Source organism: Meles meles, chromosome 12 (assembly GCF_922984935.1).
Source record: "Meles meles chromosome 12, mMelMel3.1 paternal haplotype, whole genome shotgun sequence".
Lineage (NCBI taxonomy): Eukaryota > Metazoa > Chordata > Mammalia > Carnivora > Mustelidae > Meles > Meles meles.
Genome location: NC_060077.1, coordinates 3745044 through 3766173, shown reverse-complemented (window position 1 = coordinate 3766173; position 21130 = coordinate 3745044). Strand labels below are relative to the sequence as shown.

The following is a 21130-nucleotide window of genomic DNA, read 5'->3' as shown; positions in this document are numbered from 1 at the left end:
GTCTTCAACTCCAGAGGCTGTTTCGAGTTCTGTGGACAATGGAAGCTTCAGTTCTTTGACATCTCTAGGACTGAAATGAACCAGAGCTATGGGTGACCTCGTGTGGAGAAAGGTCTTCCCGTCAGTCTTCTGGAACGGGCACAGCGGGTGGGAGGTGACGGAGGCTCTGTGTGGTACCAGCCACCAAAAAGTGAAGATGAGGTGACAAGGGCTAGAAAGGAGTCATTTATTAAAGAACAAAAACAGAACAAAACCAACAAAACAAAAAACGAAACGGTCCTCAGCAGGATTTGAAGACACAACAGGAGAACGCATCATCTTGATCGCTTTTTGCCCCCATGACCACGCAACACGCACTGCCTATGAGCTCTGTCCGCGGGGAGGGACAGCACATCAGTTCATTGCACAGGTCAAAGCAGCGGCAGGTCACCGGTTGAAGGGGGAGAGGGGGACACGTGGGCCCTTCTCCCACCTCTGCTGTCAGGTAGCCAGGCTTCTCTCTGCCTCTACGGTGGGCCATTTCTTATCAGGCTGGGGCTGCCAAGACAAAAGCGAGCTGACATGATCACAGTAGTTACTACCCGAATACCGGCTCTCCAGCAGAGACCACACAGCACACGGCCAGATTCCAAGGGGACAGAGCAGCTTGCTCCTTCTGCCATGCCTGCAATGTAGGGCCCAGCTCAGAGGGGCAACTGACATTTGTACCCAATACCCAGTTGTCACCACAGGTAAACCAAGACTATAATCACAACAGCAAGGACAGGATCATGTTGTTTTCCTTTTTTTCTTCAAGGAGTGAGGGCATGGAAAATACAGCACACCAATGAAACAAAATGCCAAAAAAAAAAAAAAGAAAGAAAATACAAAAACAATAGAAAATAGAAAAATGTATTTACAAGTAGTACATTACTATGATCAGAAAGCACAAAGACACCTGCTGCTATATTACATGCATTGGTTCAAGAAGAAACTACTAAAAACCCTGCAAGGGAGAAGCCTGTAAAAACAAAACAAAACAAAAAGGGCCAAAAAGTTTGAACTTTTCATCCCTAATTGGCTACACTGATCAAAACCAAACAAGAGCCCCCGGAAGTCCATGAGTATATCAGTACGAATACTATACTGGTTTTTTAACTGCACGTTCAGTTGTGGAGGGGAGAGACAGCAGCGTATCCATATACAAGGAAGCCGGAGTAAACTGCTCTACATGCTAAAAATTACAGCAAGTCCCTGTCTGCTACACAGCATGATCTTAGCAGGTTTTAATTCTGTTTATTCATATATATCGATGTGTGCGTGTGTGTATGTATAAAAACCGTGCCCTCGTTCACTGCCAACACAACATCTGGGTGGACATGAACTCATTACAACAAATTCTTATGTGTATGTTTTAAGAAGTCACTCAATGTCTGTGGATTTTTAATAAGTCACTTCACACCACAGAAAATATTTAATAAATCCAGAAAAAGGAAAGAATATAACGACAGAAGAGCTTCTGTCTCAGTTCTCTGAAATGGAGTCCCCAACAGGAAACTGGTCCCAAAGTTCTTGAGGGTTCACTGAAGAAACTTCGGTTTGCTAATATTTTTCATCCTTTTTAGTGTTCAAAAGGTATAGAACGACTCCTTGCCGTGGTCAGTTTTAAGCAGTCATATCTCCATCCCCCACAGGTAACAGTCTGGTGCAGATTCATAAAAACGGGGGAAGAAGGAGCGCTGGGGAGGGCCTGTCACTTCAGGAGGGGCTCTGCCTCTACAACGGCAGGAAGAGAAAAAACGAAGCAGGGCTCCAGCACCTTGCTCCTGCAAACAAGCTCCTGCAAACGCAAAATCCAGTCACACGTCAGTTCCTTATACAGGTACATCTCCAAGTACCAGGCCAGCTCTAAGAAGAAACAAAACCACGCGTTGACAGAAAAGGACTCAGATGGCCATTCTGGTCACTGTCTGGGATCCATCATACTTCCAGGAATCGGGAACTGCTGGACTTGGAGTGGAATGGCTCAGACCACATCCGCCGAAGGTCACCCTGGGGAAGAAGGAACTTTACTAAGTTACAGATTTAAACATGAACCACACACATCTATTAAGACCTTTCTGATTCTTGATCTCAGATCAGCTGGCTTCTGTGAAGAATCAAAGAACATTCAAATTTTATTCAATGAAAAGTAACCTACCATTCTTTGAAGAACTCTCTAGAAGAGCTCTTAGGCCCCTCCAGCAAAGAAGGGTATATAAGTTCCATCATTTAAGAGAGAGATGCTGAAGCCAAGGTAGTTTACCTCTGTTTCCTCCTTTGTAAAATGAGGATAATACAAGTCTTATATATCAGGTAATGTTCCAAGTCTAGCTGTAATCATACATTTCTTAAATATTTCAAAATTTTAATGCAAAGTAGTAAAAAAGCTATTAGGTGACAATATGATGCTGCTTTTAAGGGAAGTCTCTGCAGCTGGGCTATAGGGACTTCAATAAGTTCGCTCATGACGGAGAGGCATAGTAGTCTAATTCACTAGCATTTTGTGCCAGTGTCTGCAACAGGCTGGAAGAGGTTGCTCATACCAGGTGAGCAAAGACCCATCAACCCACCGTCAAGGTCAAGAACTGCGGGGCTTAAGCAGACCCACCTCTGGCAAGGAGAATACATACCCAAGTGCTGAGTCAATGCCAAGTTACTGCTTTCACAGGTTTCTAACTGCTTCTCTCACCTTTAAATAGGCCATCGTGAGGAGCGGCAATAAGGTGAATGGCACCAAATAGAGAAGGGCGGGCTGGGCCGCTCGGTGAATGCGGGACGCCACGGTTGCAGTGAGCAGACCTATGAAGGGAGAAACATGCATAAGCAACACTGAGGGGTCAACCCTCAGAGAGAAAAGCCCGCTACCTGGCTGATACCTGCCAGGGTCCTGATCAAACAGCTCTCCTGTGACGTGTGCCATCTAGAGGGATGCCCAGTGAGAGGCCCTGCTTGTGATCTCTGCCCAGGGTGGAGCAGCACAGCTTTGAAAAGTCCTACAATTCCAAGGACCTGTGAGCGGCCCAGGTGCCCCTCCGTGCTTAGCTTCCTGGTCCAAGCCCTTACTTCTGCCCTGAATGTGCCTGGTCCTCCAGTCTTGTGTGGTAGGTAATGCCAAACTCAGAGGCAAAGAGGTGGGGTCAAGTTCCGACCCTACTCCTTCTGCAAGCGTTGTCACCTGGGTCATGGCGTTTCACCTCTCTGAGCCTCGGCGCTGAAATGATCCACCCTGCTGTAGCCACTGGAGAAGCAGACAGGTTCCCACCATTCCTACAGCCCCATTATATGGGTCTTCCCTGTCTGTGTGTAAGTGAGCCAGCTAGAGAAGAACTGGCCCAGGGAGAGTCTAAGGTTAGAAGTGACAGACATGTTAGAACAAATAAAGGGAAATACCTGTTTCATGAGGTGGGAAATAAATATGACATTGATTAACCTCAAGCTGAAGATTTAATTAAGCACACAGACTGATCCACGATCACTGAGTGGTAGATGTTTCTAACTCTGAGGCCTGATCAGTCTTTCCACAGTGTTCTTCAGACTTGGTGGACAGGGAACTGGGCTGGCCAGCAGAGACAGCATCTGTCATGTCATGGGCCACGTTTTTCTTTCTCTGCGGCTGTCTAGAACAGCAACCAGAGTACTGCTCTCCTTCCGCCTAGTGTCTGCAGCTAGAAAGACCTGATTTAACTCCAGGGCTTGGAGGACAGTCAGGCGATCCCATGCAGGCTCTCCAGCTCTCTTACCTACAAAGTATCCAATGAGAGTGCAGTGAAAGTAGGAGACCTTCTGCATGCGTCCAGAGATATTGGCAGGTCCAGAGGCACCGCAGGAGTCACCATTGGCTTGTTTTTTGTAGTTGTCATAACGAAGGACAAAGCACAACAGGAGTCCAGGCATCACGATGTCCCCAATGCCCAACATAGAGAAGTGACTGCCAGTGGAGCTGGAATGCAGTGTCATAGGTCAGGGATGCCACCCTCAACAATCCCATTTCTCCTCCTCCTGTGCAGAGTCGTCTGTCAGCTTTTTAAGAAGTTGGACTTATCTGAATGGGAGATGGAAATCTCTAGAGGGGGAACAACACTAGTTTTTAAGAGTTTTTAGAGATCACAAGCCACAAGATTACTGGCAACCGACGTCTTCAACCAGGCCCCTCACTGCTTCAGGAAGAGTACCTCTAAAGTGACTGCTGAAGTCATCTATTTAAGTAACGGGTCTTCCAGAAATGTTAAGCAATTCTGTATTTTGTCACACATTCACTGCTGTGACTTTAAATAAGCACCTGACTACTCCCAGACATGGATATTAAAGCAACATAATTTTTCCCAAGACTGTATCATTAGCAACTGTGTAATTTTAGCATTAGGACCTGTTTTTACAAATGCTTTAGAAATAAAAAAGATTCAGAGTCTCCTGTTGATTTCCTCCAGCCAACTCTAAAATATGCTAACAGTAGTAAGATGTGGCTGTTTGATAACAATCAATAATAAAAAGCAGCACCTGTATTATTTAATGATAAATCTTTGCAACTCAAATCAGTTTTCTCTTCCTCATTTGTAAAACAAAGAGATGACTCACAACTCTTTTCCAGTCTAGGATAAGAATGCTGATAACAAAGGCTAATCAAGGAACACAGAGGAACACGAAGACAGTGTGTTCACTATCACAACCTGAGGCCTGACAGGCCAGTCCTACCTTGGGAAGACCAGTTTTCCAGGCAGAGACAGGCGAGGAACATCACGCCCAACATTGGGCCCCAGGTGGAGCTTCCGGGATAGAACGTCAAGGGGATTGTCAGCCGGTTGCGTGGCCACCTTCACCATGACATTGCTATTGAAGATGTAGGCAGAAAAAAACACCTGCCGAAAGCCAAATGGAGAGACGTGTTTAACAGAGGAAGCTGGGAGCACCCTGATTTCAGCATCAACCCTCCTTGTTCTTAAGAGCAAAGTCTCAGAATACTGCAACGTCAAGCCTTTTTAAAAAAAATTAACATATATTATTAGCCCCAGGGGTACAGGTCTGTCAATCGCCAGGTTTACACACTTCACAGCACTCACCATAGCACATACCCTCCCCAGTGTCCATAACCCCCCCCCAACCCTCAGTTTGTTTTGTGAGATTAAGAGTCTCTTATGGTTTGTCTCCCTCCCGATGCCATCTTGTTTCATTTTTTCCTTCCCAACCCCCAACCCCAAACGTTGCCACTCAAATTCTTCATATCAGGGAGATCATATGATAATTGTCTTTCTCCGACTGACTTATTTCACTCAGCATAATACCCTCTAGTTCCATCCACGTCATTGCAAATGGCAAGATTTCATTTCTTTTGATGGCTGTGTAGTATTCCACTATATATATAAATACCACATCTTCTTTATCCATTCACCTGTTGATGGACACCTAGGTTCTTTCCATAGTTTGGCTATTGTGGACATTGCTGCTATAAACATTTGGGTGCACGTGTCCCTTTGGATCACTACATTTGTATCTTTAGGGTAAATATCCAGTAGTGCGATTGCTGGGTCGTAGGGTAGCTCTATTTTCAACTTTTTGAGGAACCTCCATGCTGTTTTCCAGAGTGGCTGCACCAGCTTGCATTCCCACCAACAGTGTAGAAGGGTTCCCCTTTCTCCGCATCCTCGCCAGCATCTGTCATTTCCTGACTTGTTAATTTTAGCCATTCTGACAGATGTGAGGTGGTATCTCATTGTGGTTTTGATTGGTACTTCCCTGATGCCGAGTGATGTGGAACACTTTTTCATTGGTCTGTTGGCCATCTGGATGTCTTCTTTGCAGAAATGTCTGTTCATATCCTCTGCCCATTTCTTGATTGGGTTATTTGTTCTTTGGGTGTTGAGTTTGACAAGTTCTTTCTAGATTATGGATACTAGCCCTTTATCTGATATGTCGTTTGCAAATATCTTCTCCCATTCCGTCAGTTGTCTTTTGGTTTTGTTGATTGTTTCCTTTGCTGTGCAAAAGCTTTTGATCTTGATGAAGTCCCCATAGTTCATTTTTGCCCTTGTTTCCCTTGCCTTTGGCGATGTTTCTAGGAAGAAGTTGCTGCGGCTGAGGTTGAAGAGGTTGCTGCCTGTGTTCTCCCTCAAGGATTTTGATGGATTCCTTTCTCACATTGAGGCCATCTCTTTTTGTGTGTGGTGTAAGGGAATGGTCCAGTTTCATTTTTTCTGCATGTGGCTGTCCAAATTTCCCAACACCATTTGTTGAAGAGACTTTTTTCCTTTGGACATTCTTTCCTGCTTTGTTGAAGATTAGCTGACCATAGAGTTGAGGGTCTATTTCTGGGCTAACATTAGGCTTCTTTGACTGCATGCTCGGAGAAGAAAAAAATATTTGCTCCCATGGCAGAGAATCTTGTCTGCCTGGTCTCTCCCCCACCCCAAGAGACACAGATGCACTATCTGTTTAACACGTCTCAACAAACAGGTGGGGACAGATGCCTGCTCACCTTTAGCATGTACAGTTCAGGACTGGAGAGAGTGATCTTAGGCAGGAGGTACTCCAGCCCGCCAGCATTTGGATACTTAAAGTTAAGAACTTTCAGGAATCAGCGCTCCAGTTAAACACAAGAGAGAGCGGTGGCTTCAGGGAAATAGACACTTACCCAAAAGACATCGTAGATTAGAAGCCCTGAGAGAAGCAGGCAGGACACCTTGAGGCTGGGCAGGCGGACAAAGGCGATCATGGCTACACAGAGACCCATGGCCAGGGCTGGGGAGGAGACCACAGACATTGGTCAGTGTGGAGTATGGGCTCATCCTCTTTCCACAAGCTATTCTGCTTATAAACCTAACAGTTTATAAGTCCCCTCAAAAACCAAGCAGCTCAGTTTAAGCTCCAGTTTAAGACATTTATACTCTACTTGTGCAAAGTGCCCACTGGAGCCAATTTTGACCTGCTTGGTCTTTGGGAACATCCTTTTTTTTCATGTTCTTGGATAGTGTTAACTGTGTAAGACCCAGGAGATTCTGTTCTGAATGATAAAGCTCTTGGCCAGGCCCAGTTCAAGACTTCTTGGCTCTGCTTCTGGCCTTCCCCATCCCTGAAGATCCTTCCTCCTTGCTCCTGACTTTACGTGGTCTGCCCACACCTGAGATCACATCCAATTTACTCAGCAATTCATTCTTCTATCCTGGCCTTATTTTTTTTCTCACACCTCTCAAAATCTGACATACACTATATATATGTGTTTAAATTCTCTCTCAACTAAAATGCCAGGTCCTTGAGGGCATGGCTCCCTGCCGCATCCCAGGAGACTAGAACAGGTCACGCAGATGAATGGTCTCTCCCTGCCTTCAGCTCTCCTCCATTCTTCTGAAACACAGGTCTGATTAGACCACTTCAGCTGCTTCTGTACTTCCTGTGGGTTTTCACAGTGGAACGAAGGTCAGAAAACTTGGATGGGTACTGACAGGGATGTAAGGGAGGGCACTCTCCACTGCCCAAGTCCCCTGCCTTCAGCCTGCGGTGCTCTGGCTCTGTTCTCTAGTCCCCTAAATATGATCACACCTCTCAACTATGTTCCTTATTGTTCACAAAGTGCCCTCTTCAGGGAAGTCTTTCCTGATCTAATCAGATTAATTAAACACCTCTTGTGATGCTACAGAACTATGACTCTCTCTCAATACGTTCATCCATTCTGTAACAGTGTGATTAATTTATATACAAGTGAATTTATTCCCTAAACTCAGTGCTCTTGGTAGACAGAAACCACGGCTTATTCTTTCTGTGAAGTCCCAGCACTTAACAGAGTAGTCATTCAACAAATATTTGCTGGATGAATGAAAAATTATGCTGTCTACTTTAAATTTCAAATTAATTCTAAGGAAGGTAAGAAAAGCAAGGCTGTATTACAGATAGATATCATTTTAATAGAATTGGTGGTAAATTGTCAATACATGTAACTAAGTGGGCAAATACAGCAGTTTGGTGGACCCTAGACACAACAATTCAACTAATACTTGGTGAGTTCCTACCGTGGGAACGGTGTTGCACAAACAAATGAGAACCACCACTCCCATCCCTGGAAGACAGCACTAAAACTGGAAAGAAGAGCAAGCTATCTCAATTTCCTGTGTCATTACTGTTATCAAGTATTCACTGATCTCCATGGTGTGCGCTGTGTGTATGTTTTGGAGAGATGTGGTCAAATGTAATTTCTGATTTTACGATAATCTAGGATGTGCTCATTTTACTAGGGTATCCTTTAATTTTTTTTTAAATTCATAAAAACACCAAAGGCCCCTGATATAATCAACTCATACCTGTTTTTTAGATATTTTCCATTATAATGATCTTCGGAAAAAAAGAGTGGGCTGTGCTGTGAATCAATACTCAGGACACCGGCAGGGATAAGCTCAGCTGACTTGAGAAACAACAGTGGTCAGTGGAGGGTGGGAAGCCCTGGGGGCAGATGCAGGGGTGATGGGGGTAGGGGAACAAGAAGTGATCTGTTCAGAAACTTAGACAAGTGCATACGTGGAGTGCAAAGCACATCAAGGGAAGAAAGGGAGAAATGAAGGCCTGAGATGGACAGACAAGGGACAGGCATGTGGCCAGTGGAGGCCAGTGGACTGATGATACCTGATAAAGAGGTATTATGGTAACAAAAGGGACAGACAAGCAAAATGGCAGGTTCCCAAGTTAAATGTATATGCCTCTGTGACACACGCAGGTGACTGGTCTGTTCTAGAACTTTTCAACTTGCCATACAGTTACTTAATCCTAAATTGGTAGGAGCCTTTCTGGCCATATGGTCTAAGCATCCACTTGTTGCTTTGCCACTCCTCTAACACTAATCCTACCCCACCCGAGAGGAAACCACCCATAGACAAGACAGAACTGCTCAGTGACAGGATTTTCCATGATTCTAGACAATGCCATTCAGTTTCTCATCTTCTCAACTAGAAACTCTGGGTCTGTTTTCAGTTTCTCACAGTCTCTCATCATGTACACTCACGCTGCAGCCATTCTGGCTGCCACCCTTTGTGACCACAGTACACCTGTTCATGCTTCCCTACACCTCCCTAGTTTGACATGCATCCTTTCCCACTCTGGCTTCTCTCCCACTTAATTCTTCACTGCCTCTGGAAACAATCACTGTGTGTTTCCTGCATATGGTACTAGGTTCCCTACTCTCTGATGGGTCCAGTCTAATTATAAGTCCCATGGCCTTGGGCACAACTCACAGGACAGTGAGGTTTCAGAATCTGCCTTCCTTTACTCCCATTCCTCAGCTACTGTTTCGTCTCCAGCTAAGCTGAGCGATACCTTCTTCCAGTCATTCCAACCAACCATCCCCACTGTGCTGTGAGCTCCACATTTGAAGAGGCAAAATGCATCCCTCCTGACTCTTTCAGACAGTATCACTCCTACCCCCAAACAAATATTGCCACAATCTGTCACATCCCCGAAACACAGATGTTCGTCTAGTTTGCCTCTCTTTTTCTTCATGCTTTCATTTAAATAACCTTCAAAGTCTCACCTCCTCCTTAGGACGTTTCCAAGCCAAAATGAAAAGGGGCAGTAGCGTTCCCTCATTCCATGCTGGTTGAGAAACTGAAGACTTAACTTTTTGAGAAACTCAAGACCAATCTTAACTTTTGGTTAAATGTAAAATAACCAAAAGTGTTAAGTTAATTATAACTCTTAGCCAGCTATCTAGAATTACTTTCAACGTATTATTGATATAATCTTTGTGTCACTTTGCCTTCCATGACCAGTAGGGCCAGGGACAAAGACAATGACACCGAACCAAAATGTTCTTGAAAAGAAACATGTAACCTGTAATAAAATCTTAGGCAGTACTCTGTTCTGTAAAACCTGTAGAGTCTTTATCTTAGCCTTATGTGGACTAAATGCCAGAGTCTAGCATTTTAAAACAAACCAATTACTAGATTTTTGGCATTGTACATTTTCTAATCATAGATTAGTAACAAGCATATTAAACGAGGTGGCTGGACTAGACATCTGTTCAAGACTTCTAGTCCCTGAACTGGTTAGTGGACATATACTGTGGACCTGGTGTAACAATCTTTGAACAGTAAATGTATGTGAACAAGATTCATCAACTTTTAGCTAATGTACCACACCACCCATTGGTCAAATTCTTACAAGGTTTTAAATTTAAAAGGTTAATTTGCCAGATGAAGATGCAAGTAGATAAAAAAAGTCTAGGTTTAGTTCAAGAACATGCGTAAGTCTCTTACTATTAATGCTTTTTAGTATATAAGCCTGAAAATATACTTCATCCCTTGCCTTAAAACAACCACATTTATCATTCTGTTTTCACTCTAACTTCAAGTAACAGGCTTTCATTAAGAAACATTCATTTTTAAAAAAAAATTCTACTACCAAATTATCGCTGCCTATGATGATTCTGATTCTGCAGAGACATCTACAAAGATAATTTCCATGTTAGAAAAGAACCAGTTCCAGATTTTTCTTAACAGCAGAAAACAAGTCTCACACACACACCAAAAACTGGTGTCTGAGAAACAATTTTATTTATTTATTTATTTTTTTTTTGAGAAACAATTTTAAAAAGCTCAAAGGTTCCCCTTTTTGGGGGGCCAGGTAGGGAGAGAACTCTATTCTTGGTTACAAAGGCAGTTTAACCAGTGCGAACTGGTAGGGAGAAGAGACTCCTAGACAAGTAAATTTTGGGGACCAGCAGTAATGACAAAAGGTGATATAAACATCTACATGTTAGGGTTAAGTGGGGTTTGGGGAACCTCATTGAACCCTCAAAGAATTTTAGCTATCAGGTGAATTGAAGATGGAAATGTATTTCCAGTGGTAACTGGGAAAAGAAAGTTGTCTTGTATGGGCAGCTCTCATGAACTCTACAGTCTAGAGGAAATCCTGCAGTGCAATGGACTCTGCATTCTATCTTACGGAGAGCTGCTTATCCGTTTCTTCTGTTAGTGAGTCTAGTCAGCCTCCCGAGCCCTGCCTGCAGAGGTACAATGAGGAAAATTCTGCTTATCTGTTCTAAAGTATGTATTTCAGATGGCTATGTAAATCAGTAGATCTTAAAAAGAATGTCACCTTCCGATGCCAACCTCTTCTCTTTTAGTTACATACTACTAGAAAATATGTATTTCTCTGTTCTCTGCAATGCTTGGGAGGAGTAGAGATGAGAGTATAAACACACTGCTTGCTGCTTTGAGAGGTATCTCATCTTTTTGGGTCAGCAGCTTGGTAAACTTAATACCCTTAGCAAAGCCTATAGATAGTAACATGTGTGTCTGGACACATGAATAAAGAGTTCCACGGAAGTACAGAGTCACCAGAAGTCAGTGGGATTACAAAGAACCTCAGAGGAAGCTGAGAGACTTCAACGTAGTTTAAGCACCACCATCTGGACTTTGAGTGTGCCGGCTTTGAAACGAATCGGTCTGGTTAGGTGATGACTGTCTGCTATTACTCTAGTTAAAACAGTGGCACATGAAGCTCTTGTCATCTCATTTAACACAGTATTTGTAGAGGGAGATCATTTATATGTAATATTTATGGGAGTGGACTCTTTCATTTAAGGACATGAACATAAAACGGTTTCTCTTAAGAGTATATAGCTAACAGTCATCCAGTGATTTTATTTTATTTATTTATTTATTTATTTTTTAAATTTATTTATTTGACAGACAGAGAGCACAAGTAGGCAGAGAGAGAGAGGGGGAAGCAGGCTCCCTGCCGGAGCAGAGAGCCCCATGCAGGACTCGATCCCAGAATCCTGGGATCATGACCCGAGCCGAAGGCAGCAGCTCAACCCACTGAGCCACCCAGGCACCCTCATCCAGTGATTTTAAATAGACTGAAGTAATCTGGTTTAGATATCAACCAACCAACCAACCAACCAACCAACCAGCATTTCTAAATATTTTTGTTCAGAAATAGTAGAGGAGAAATATCTATGCTGCTTGTTTCCTCATCAGGAAGCACTGGTTTAGGTGAGATTAAAGGATATAATCATAAAAGCAGCTATGAGACTGATTTGGACTAATAGTTACTATCCTTACTCCAATCATCATGACTAAGACTCCTTAATTTTCTATAACACAGATTTAAAAAAAGATTAAACTCTATTAAAGTCTTTCAAAATCACCTACATGCTTTTAGGTTAAATCATTCTGCAGATATCAAGAGTTAATCTTAGGAAGAGTCAAATGTACACACCTGGTATTTCTCAATATTCAATGCCTACTATATAAAAACTGGCACACTCTACCAGGCAAGCAACTTGTGTGACTTTAGATGTAATTTTGTTCTCTCAAACTTACTCTTTATCAACCTCCACAAGCACTGATGTATCAAACACCAATCCGTAGGAATACTGAAAGCACTGATACTTGATTTGGGAAACTGAATAGTTCTGGTAACCATTTAAAAATCCTAAACACTGCACACCTCAGGATGTTTATACACATTCCAAAACAAATGACCACAGACATGTTTTTTATAAGGCAACTTAAGAAGCTAAAACGAGAGACCAAACCTGTGAGAAATCAGCAAATGTCAATTACTGCGTGGTCAGACACTGGTGATTTTGACTCTGCCTTCCATTCCAACTCATTAAAGGTCTCTCTATAAATCTAAGAGGTAACTTGATCTGCAACCTCAAGGAACTACTTTTGAGTTTCAACAGGTTGGTATACAGTAGGCACTCAAAAAAGCAAGGAACAATGGAACAGTGACAACTGTTGGAACAAGGAACTATGACAATATACAAATTATATATAAACTTATAAATATTATATAACCACTGGCAACGACTCACCTGTTCTCCATCACCGTAATTCTTATTATTTTAAAAAATACTTTCTGAAGAAGTATATGAGATATTTGTATGGTTTACAATTTGAAAAATCCTTTCTCCATAATTATCACCTTGAGTTAAAATAATGTGCCATTTTAATATAGCTTTACAGAGCTCTCAAACCACTTGATAGCCTGTTCCCTTATAATATTGTTTCGCCAGTTAACTTCACACACATAAATTTCAAATCCCTAAACTAGTCCAAGTAAATTATGAGGAAAAAAAATCCCTTGAAAAAAAGTGTAAGTTTTTAGTTTTCCTCAAGATTTAAAATTACTTCCTTATCAAGGTTTAGATTGCACACTTACACACACATGCAGTTTAAAACCCTTTTTGTCAAATTCTATCTGATTTGACCAGGAGCAGAACATTGTGACACAAATGTTTGCTACTCCTGATGTGGATGGGGAGCACCACGCTGGGTGGCTCTGTGCTTAGGTGACAATGAGTCTACAATAGCTGAGCCATTCTCAGAGCTGTGAGGACACAGTCTTGGTGGACAGGAGCCTCCAAAGAGCCCTGTTTCCAAAGTCTTGATTAGCCTTGTGTTTGCTTGAAATGGATAATAGGAATAAGTGTGATCTGTACCCATCATCCCTGATTTTCAAAATCCTCCCTTAAATATTCCTTAGATAGTATTACAAATTATATAAAACTGTCTTTTGTATTTTAACTTCCTTCTCTTCTGAAACACCAGAAGAAAGGAAAAAGTGAACAGATCTTGTGGGGCAAGTAGTTAGATAAAGCTTCTTGAGATCAAGAAAGTGAACTGTGAAAGTAAGGACTGAATGAAAAAGGAGGTGGAAATGCTTATGTGGTCTTTGAGAAAAGTTTTAAAATGTCTTAAGGGAGAGAAAAGAATAAAGGGGGATTTCTGGAAATGTCCCTTCAAGATATTCTGATGAGAAGTATGAAATATACATGAGAGTTTTGTGACTGGATAAGGGACTTCTCTGAACCTGCTTCCTGGAACTTCTGTCAAGTGGGAACAGAAATATCTACTTAAAAGACTTTTCAGGATTAAATGAGATTCTCCATGTAAACATCCAGGGAAGTGGCCAATGCATAGCACTCAACAAATGTTAGCTCCTCATGACATTCTTAGTTCATCCTAATCAACACCAACAAAGACGCAGTCTCATACACTACAGGTAGGAGTGTAAATTGCTACCACTTTTCTGAAAGGCAGTACAGTAATAGAGAAAAAAAATTTTAATACAAAAATCCTCTCATCTAGGAATTTTATACCTAGGAACTCATCCACGGAAATAACTGTTTTGGTTTTTTTTAAAAGATTTTATTTATTTATTTGACAGAGATCACAAGTAGGCAGAGAGGCAGGCAGAGAGAGAGGAGGAAGCATGCTCCCCGCTGAGCAGAGAGCCCGATGCAGGGCTCGATCCCAGGACCCTGGGATCATGACCTGAGCCGAAGGCAGAGGCTTTAACCCACTGAGCCACCCAGGCGCCCCCAGAAATAACTGTATTAAGTAATATGACATGTATATCCAGAGGTAGAACAATGTTTACCTCAGGTTGTTTATAAGATGATTAAGAGCAATCTAAGGGTCCAGCAATAGTGAAGTAACATACAACAGAATACTCTGGAATTATTAAGAAGGATATGCTACCTTTATATAATGATACAGACATGTATTTATATCATTACATAAAAAGTCTATGGTATATAACACATATATAACATATATTCCACATATGTATTTATATATATTACAGTATTACTCCATTTATGTAATAGAGTCTCCACAAAAATGAAAACATGAATGTTCATAGCAGCATTAGTCATAAAAGCAAAAAAGTGGAAACAACTGATGAATGGATAAATAAAACTGGCATAGCTATGCAACTGAGCAGTATTAGCCAGAGAAAGAAATGAAGTACGGGTTCAGATTATAGCATGAATGAATCTAGAAAACATCATGCTAAGTGAAAGAAGGCAGACACACAGGTCATATAATGTATGATTTTATTTATGTGCAATGTTCAGAAGAGGCAGATCCATAGAGAGAGAAGTAGATTAGTGGATGCCTGGGGCTTGGGTGAGCGAATGGGAGTGACTGCTGGGTATGGGGTTTGGAAGGTAGGTGATGAAAATGCTCCAATATTGACTGGAGTGATGGTTGCACAACTCTTTGAATATACTAAAAACCAATGAATTGTAAATTTATACACTTGGACATTATACCTCAAAAAGCTGTTATTCAAAAATATCTTAAGAATGTGGGTAAAAGGGGGCGCCTGGGTGGCTCAGTGGATTAAAGCCTCTGCCTTCGGCTCAGGTCATGATCCCAGAGTCCTGGGATCAAGCCCCGCATCGGGCTCTCTGCTCAGCAGGGAGCCTGCTTCCCCAACCCCCCCAGCAACCCCCGCCTGCCTCCTCGCGATCTCTGTCTGTCAAATAAATAAATAAAGTCTTTAAAAAAAAAAAAAAAGAATGTGGGTAAAAAAACTCAACAATGGGTAGCACCGCCTGAGGACACCTAATGTTCACAGTAATCGGAGGAAATATTTCTAAACACAGTAAGCAGAGGAAGGGAGGACAAATATAACTGCATAAAATACATTAAAACTTCAACTTTTCACATGTTACTCACCGTCCATAAGAAGCCAATGGCCAGTGAGAACCCAAATAAGGACGAGCATGACGGACAGAGAGAATGATAGTAGTTCAGCAGCAGTGAAACGCCCACAGCAACCAAACGAAATCCTGGAAAACACACCATTTATTGGACTAATAGGCAATACATTATATTTCAATAACCAAACTCTACCTTGGTCCTTCATGATCAGAGCTCATATGGCCAGATGAGAACAGTAGGCAATACCCACACACCTGGAATTCGAAAATACCCAAACCTCCTTGGAGTAAGCTACAGAAACAAAGAGCAATTAATTAGGGGCACCTGGGTGGCTTAGTGGGTTAAAGCCTCTGCCTTCACCGAGTCATGATCCCAGGGTCCTGGGATGGAGCCCTGCATCGGGTTCTGCTCAGCAGGGAGCCTGCTTCCCCCTCTCTCTCTGCCTGCCTCTCTGCCTACTTGTGATCTCTCTCTCTGTCAAATAAATAAATAAAATCTTTAAAAAATAAAAGCTCAAAAAAAAAAAAGGAATTAATTATACTTCTGCACCCATCTGATTGTACTTTTTATCCCAAATTACCGGCATGGGTGTTTAGAAATTTAAAGTGATACCACCAATCTTTGGAGAATTAAATACGTTATAGGGGAAATTCTGTTCTTATGAGGAAAACAAAATGAAAAAGTACTGACCTTCAACCCACTGGGCAATGATGAATATTTATAAAAATCTGCAGTAACTCTCTTTGGTTATCACTAATTCCTGGGAAAATCAGTTGCCCCAAGTGATGGGTTTTCTAAGTGCATACAGCATTTCTGTTAGCACACATTTTGTTTCTATGGAGCAACGGTTCTGGGAGTTAAGGAGTGAAAGGTGTTTGAACCTAAGTGGTTAGTGTATATTTTAGGCCACCAAAGATGAAAGGCAAAAAATGTTTGAGTCAACCACTATTTTCACATCCCATTAACTCCCTAGTAAAGGAATGAGAGTATTGCTTCAAAATAAAACTGTTCATCTTTCAATAATCTAAGCAGGAAGCATATTTCAACGACTCAGACTTTGTAAGATTTATTTACATTTCCTCTGCTATGGAAAGGTACAAAAGGAAGTACTGTCTTCTAGTCTTAAAGATCAAACATCTCCCTTCCTTCCTTCCCAGTCTTCTGGCATTTGTGTGCTCTGGTCAATACCAGAAATTGAGACTCCCAACAATGCTATCAAGTCTAAGATAAAAACATATACAAATTCATAATTTAGAGGAAAATCCCAAGTCCTTACTTATTCTGAGGTGAACAGGGTCTTGTTAAATACTGGCACATCGGGAGGAGGAGGAAAGCAAAAGCTATTGTTGCAAGAACTAGAGAAAGAAAATATATGGTTAGGTTTTGTTGTTTATTTTCAATAACTGTAAGAAAAATGGCATGACTTATGGAAACACTGACTGCCCAGAAAACTTTTCTCAACAAGTAGATACAATTAACTAATTAGAAATAAAAAATGTCTTCCATTAGCACCATAAAGTCTTGAGAAGAAAGAAGTACCTGATTTGAAGTAGGGGAAGCAGAGACATCTAGGGTTTCTCATTCTCTTCTATCTTAATATGAAAAGAGAAACAGCGGGCCAGGGGGTGATCTGACATGTCCAGCATTTTGCTGATCTTTTATACACTTACATCACCTCTTTGCTTAAAAACTGATCAGAGGGTTGACAGTCAAATTACTTTGATTAGTTATCACTGTGTCTGTCTACTACAGAAACATCAGTGGGGGTTGCCAATGACCACTTTGCCACACTAGATCTTCTAGTAACCTCCCAGATAAGGAGCCACAGTCAAAGTGGTCCTACTCTGATATCATAAAGCCTGCCTGGTCTTCAAACTCCCTGGTCTTTTGTTCAGGCTGTACTGGCAGTCCCAAACTGATGTTATGGTTCAAGGAGAAGTATGGGGAGAAAAAACAAACTTAAGAAAAACTTGCATGGCATGGTGTATAAATCTTAAGTTTTGAATGATGATTAAAAAGAGGCGAAAAAAAATTCCTTCTAGATTAAAGTTTAAGAATAGAGAAGAAACTCATTTACCTGCTGTACATATTGTAAAAACTACTTGAACTGAGTCAAAGAAGAAGAACATTACTAGGAGAGAGACAGATGCTCCAATTGGAAGGAACAGGGCCTGGGTAGAGTCAATAGTTTGGATACCTGAAAGAGAAAAAGGGACATATTAATGACTTAAGTAACAGGCACTCTGCCCATGTACTCCAGACACTTCAGCAGTTCCAGGGGTTAGTATATAAGATACAGTTTATCTAGGTCCTCTGATTCTTTCCTTCCCACTGAGATCATGAAGTCCTTGCTCTCCTCATGGTGCCTCCTTCATTACCTACCTCCTGGTGCTAACAATCTGGTTGACAGGGCGCCCAAAAAATCCCCCCAACAAACAAAAACAAAAAACCAAGAACATCAACAGGTAGTAAAAATTTGTATTAATTGGGTCACCTGGGTGTCTCAGTTACGTGTCTACCTCTGGCTCAAGTCATGGCCCCAGGGTCCTGGTATCAAACCCCTGCATCAGGCTTCTTGCTTGGCAGGGAGCCTGCTTTTCCCTTTCCCTCCCTCCACCTGTGGTTCCCCTGGCTTGAGCTCTCTTTCAAATAAATAAAATCTTAGAAAAAAAAATTCAGATTAGTCAATTTGAGTACATTCTTAGTCTCATGTGCAGGTCTGGTAAAAGAGATGGTTTAAATCCAATGACTAAAATCATTTCTCATTGTCTACGGGTTTATTCATATTCATTCTTCCCCATTCTTGCTGAGGATCAACTCTGAGTAGAGTCGGGGAGTGGAGGGAATAAGACATCTGAAAACTGAAAATCAGAAAAATTTTATGGGAACATTTTAAGGATAAATGGGAGAAAACAATTACTTGGGATACAGGATTTAGCACAGTGGTTTTCAGTTCTTGGTTACTCATTAGAATTACCTGGAGAGCTGTAACAATTACAACGCCCAGGGCCAACCCCAGATCAATGAAACTGAAATCTCTGGGGGTTAGTAGGCCCAGCTAAAAACTCCCAGAAAATTTTATTTTGCATACAGAGTTGAATAGCATTAAAAAATATTTGGTAGAGAAGAGAAACATGGCAATATCTGATAACCACTGAATTAAAAGAAAAAATTACTAATCTTTTGTGTGATCTACTTCCAAATTAACCCTGCAGAGATATAAAGTTCTTGAGAGGAATCAAAGAAAAAATATTCATATGAAACTATTATAAAGAAATATCAGAAGTCTCTCTTCATTAAATTAAGGCTATGAGTAAGATATAATGTAACCAGGATGAACATAATTACGCACAAAGGGTTGCAATCATCAACCAATGCTTAAAAACTGCTCTTTGGTACTTAAATTTATCTGTCCCACGAAGGCTATTGGTATTTTAGTTAAATAAAATATTAAATATTTCTACAAAACAAAACTGCTTCTTGCTGGCTAGGTGGAGAAGTCAATTCACATAGGAATAGGGCAGTTCAACTGAGGAGGAGTGATCTATGTGCCAAGACAGAGATGCTCTTAAGAAGATGGCTGACCAGAACTGCAGTCAAACTCCTTCACTTGGCCTGGATCATCTGTGTGTGTATATGGGAGTGGGTAGGGGAGGGAGTGGGGGTAGGGGTGGTACCTTACTTAAAATGAAGTGTCTTACGGACATTTATGAGACAAAAATCCATGAAATTTCTAACTGAACTTCACCTAGTTGGTCTGAGTGCTCTACACTATGTCAAAGAACTACTAGAGAAAACTACAGATTTTAGGTGACTTTTACAACAGAGAATAATAGTTTCGCAAATAAGTAATTGTTATATGAAGAGAAACAAATCTTTTAAGAGAAACAAATCTTAAAAAAATTATAAATCTTAAAATATACATCCACAACCCCCTCTTTTGTAAAACATCATATAGACTACAGATTAATTATATTGGTTTAAAACATGAACAGAAAATTTAAATGGCTGGCTAAAATAAAGACTTTAGTGAGTCAGGTATATGATAAGTATTTGTTTATAAAAAATCTACATTTTAGAAGTTCAGTCTGCAATTAAAATGCAAAACTGGGGGCACCTGGGTGGCTCAGTGGGTTAAACCTCTGCCTTTGGCTCGGGTCCTCGTCTCAGGATCCTGGGATCAAGCCCCACATTGGGCTCTGCTCAGTAGGGAGCCTGCTTCCCCTCTCTCTCTCTGCCTGCCTCTCTGCCTACTTGTGATCTCTGTCAAATAAAATAAAATCTTAAAAAAAAATGCAAAACTGAACACAAAGAGCCTTTCTAGAGTATTAGATAGAATGCACAGATTTTTATTTTTCAAAAGTACAGATTTTAAACCAGGAGGTATGAGACACTGCCTTCATTAGTTTTATAGAAGAATGCCCAAGGGAGTTTACCAAATGGCAATGTCACAGGGCAAGTAGAGCTCCTTTAGTTGCTGACAATATGCTACCTAAAAAAATGTACACAATTTTAATACTGTACTTCCTAAAGGTCTGGAGATAATGGTCCCGAAGGGGATGGAGCTAACAGAAATTTCGGGCAAACTTTAGTGACTTCAAAACAAAACACAGTTGTCATAATTAGGAGGAGTTACTCAAAAGCAGTTGGCATTACCTTTAAAGCCAAAATTAACATAAGAAATAGGCACGGTTTTCTCTTCAAGGCAAACCCTAGAGATAAAGTACTTTTAGGACAGTGACAAGAAACTGCTGGAGCACAAAGAGATGGAGGGCAGTCGTTTTAAAAAAAAAAAAAAAGGGAAGAAGAAAAAGTAGGCAGGGTGATGGAAAAAATTATGTAGAGAAATTATTTTTAGCATTTACCGAACAAGGCTACAGGCTAAATACATGGTCATGAAATAGATACTGAACAATAATATACACCAGCATATTATTGATAATCACTAAGAAAGTTACTGATTTTGCACCTCCGTGAAAGCAGCTTTTCACTATTTACCGAGCACCTATTACACAGTAGGTAACATGAGGGCTTTGAAAAGCTGTACAGTCTTCAGAGTTCAGATAAATTACATGGGAAGCCTAGTAAAGGACTTCAAAACATCAGATAATGGGGGCAAGGGTGGGAGCTGTCCTTTTTTTAACTCACTTAATACTGATTAAATGAAGGGCTGGTGTGCCAAAAGGAAAAATCTCTATATAGGTTTCTTGGGGCAGATAGAGGGATGAGACAGGATTTAGAACCAGGTTCAGGAAAATCAGACAGAACCTGGAGGGCATTCCCCTTCCCCACTTTCTTTCTAACCATTTTTATTGTAGAACACAACAGCATACGGAGGGGGGGGGGGGGACCTGCGTGGCTGAGTTGTTAAGCGGCTGCCTTTCGCTCAGGTCATGGTCGTAGGGTCCTGGGATCAAGTCCTGCCATCCCTGCTCAGTGGGAAGCCTGCTTCTCCTCCCTCTCCCACTCCTCCTATTTGTGTTCCCTCTCTCGCTGTCGATCTTTGTCAAATAAATAAATAAAAATCTTAAAACAAAAACAAAAACACAATAGGCATAAAACAAAGTACATAAAACAAAGATGTAGAGTTCAATCAATCAGCAAATACCACCCAGGTCAGGGAACAACCCTGCCAAGCCCAGAAGTCTTTCCTGTGCCCCTCCTAAGTTCCC

General features: G+C 41.4%; 1 protein-coding gene across 1 annotated transcript in view; it reads right to left on the bottom strand.

Moving 5' to 3' along the window:
- Positions 1–743: 743 nt before the first annotated feature.
- Positions 744–21130, bottom strand: part of SPPL3 (signal peptide peptidase like 3) — a 143418-nt gene continuing 123031 nt past the window's right edge. Inside the window, exons 4-11 of the mRNA XM_046025558.1 lie at positions 17536–17655; positions 16735–16813; positions 15474–15586; positions 6647–6753; positions 4714–4877; positions 3762–3961; positions 2711–2820; positions 744–2031 (exon numbers count right to left, since the gene is read on the bottom strand). Of these exons, the coding sequence (XP_045881514.1) occupies positions 1960–2031; positions 2711–2820; positions 3762–3961; positions 4714–4877; positions 6647–6753; positions 15474–15586; positions 16735–16813; positions 17536–17655 (965 nt within the window). The 3' untranslated portion in view covers positions 744–1959. The remainder of the gene's footprint in view (positions 2032–2710; positions 2821–3761; positions 3962–4713; positions 4878–6646; positions 6754–15473; positions 15587–16734; positions 16814–17535; positions 17656–21130) is intronic.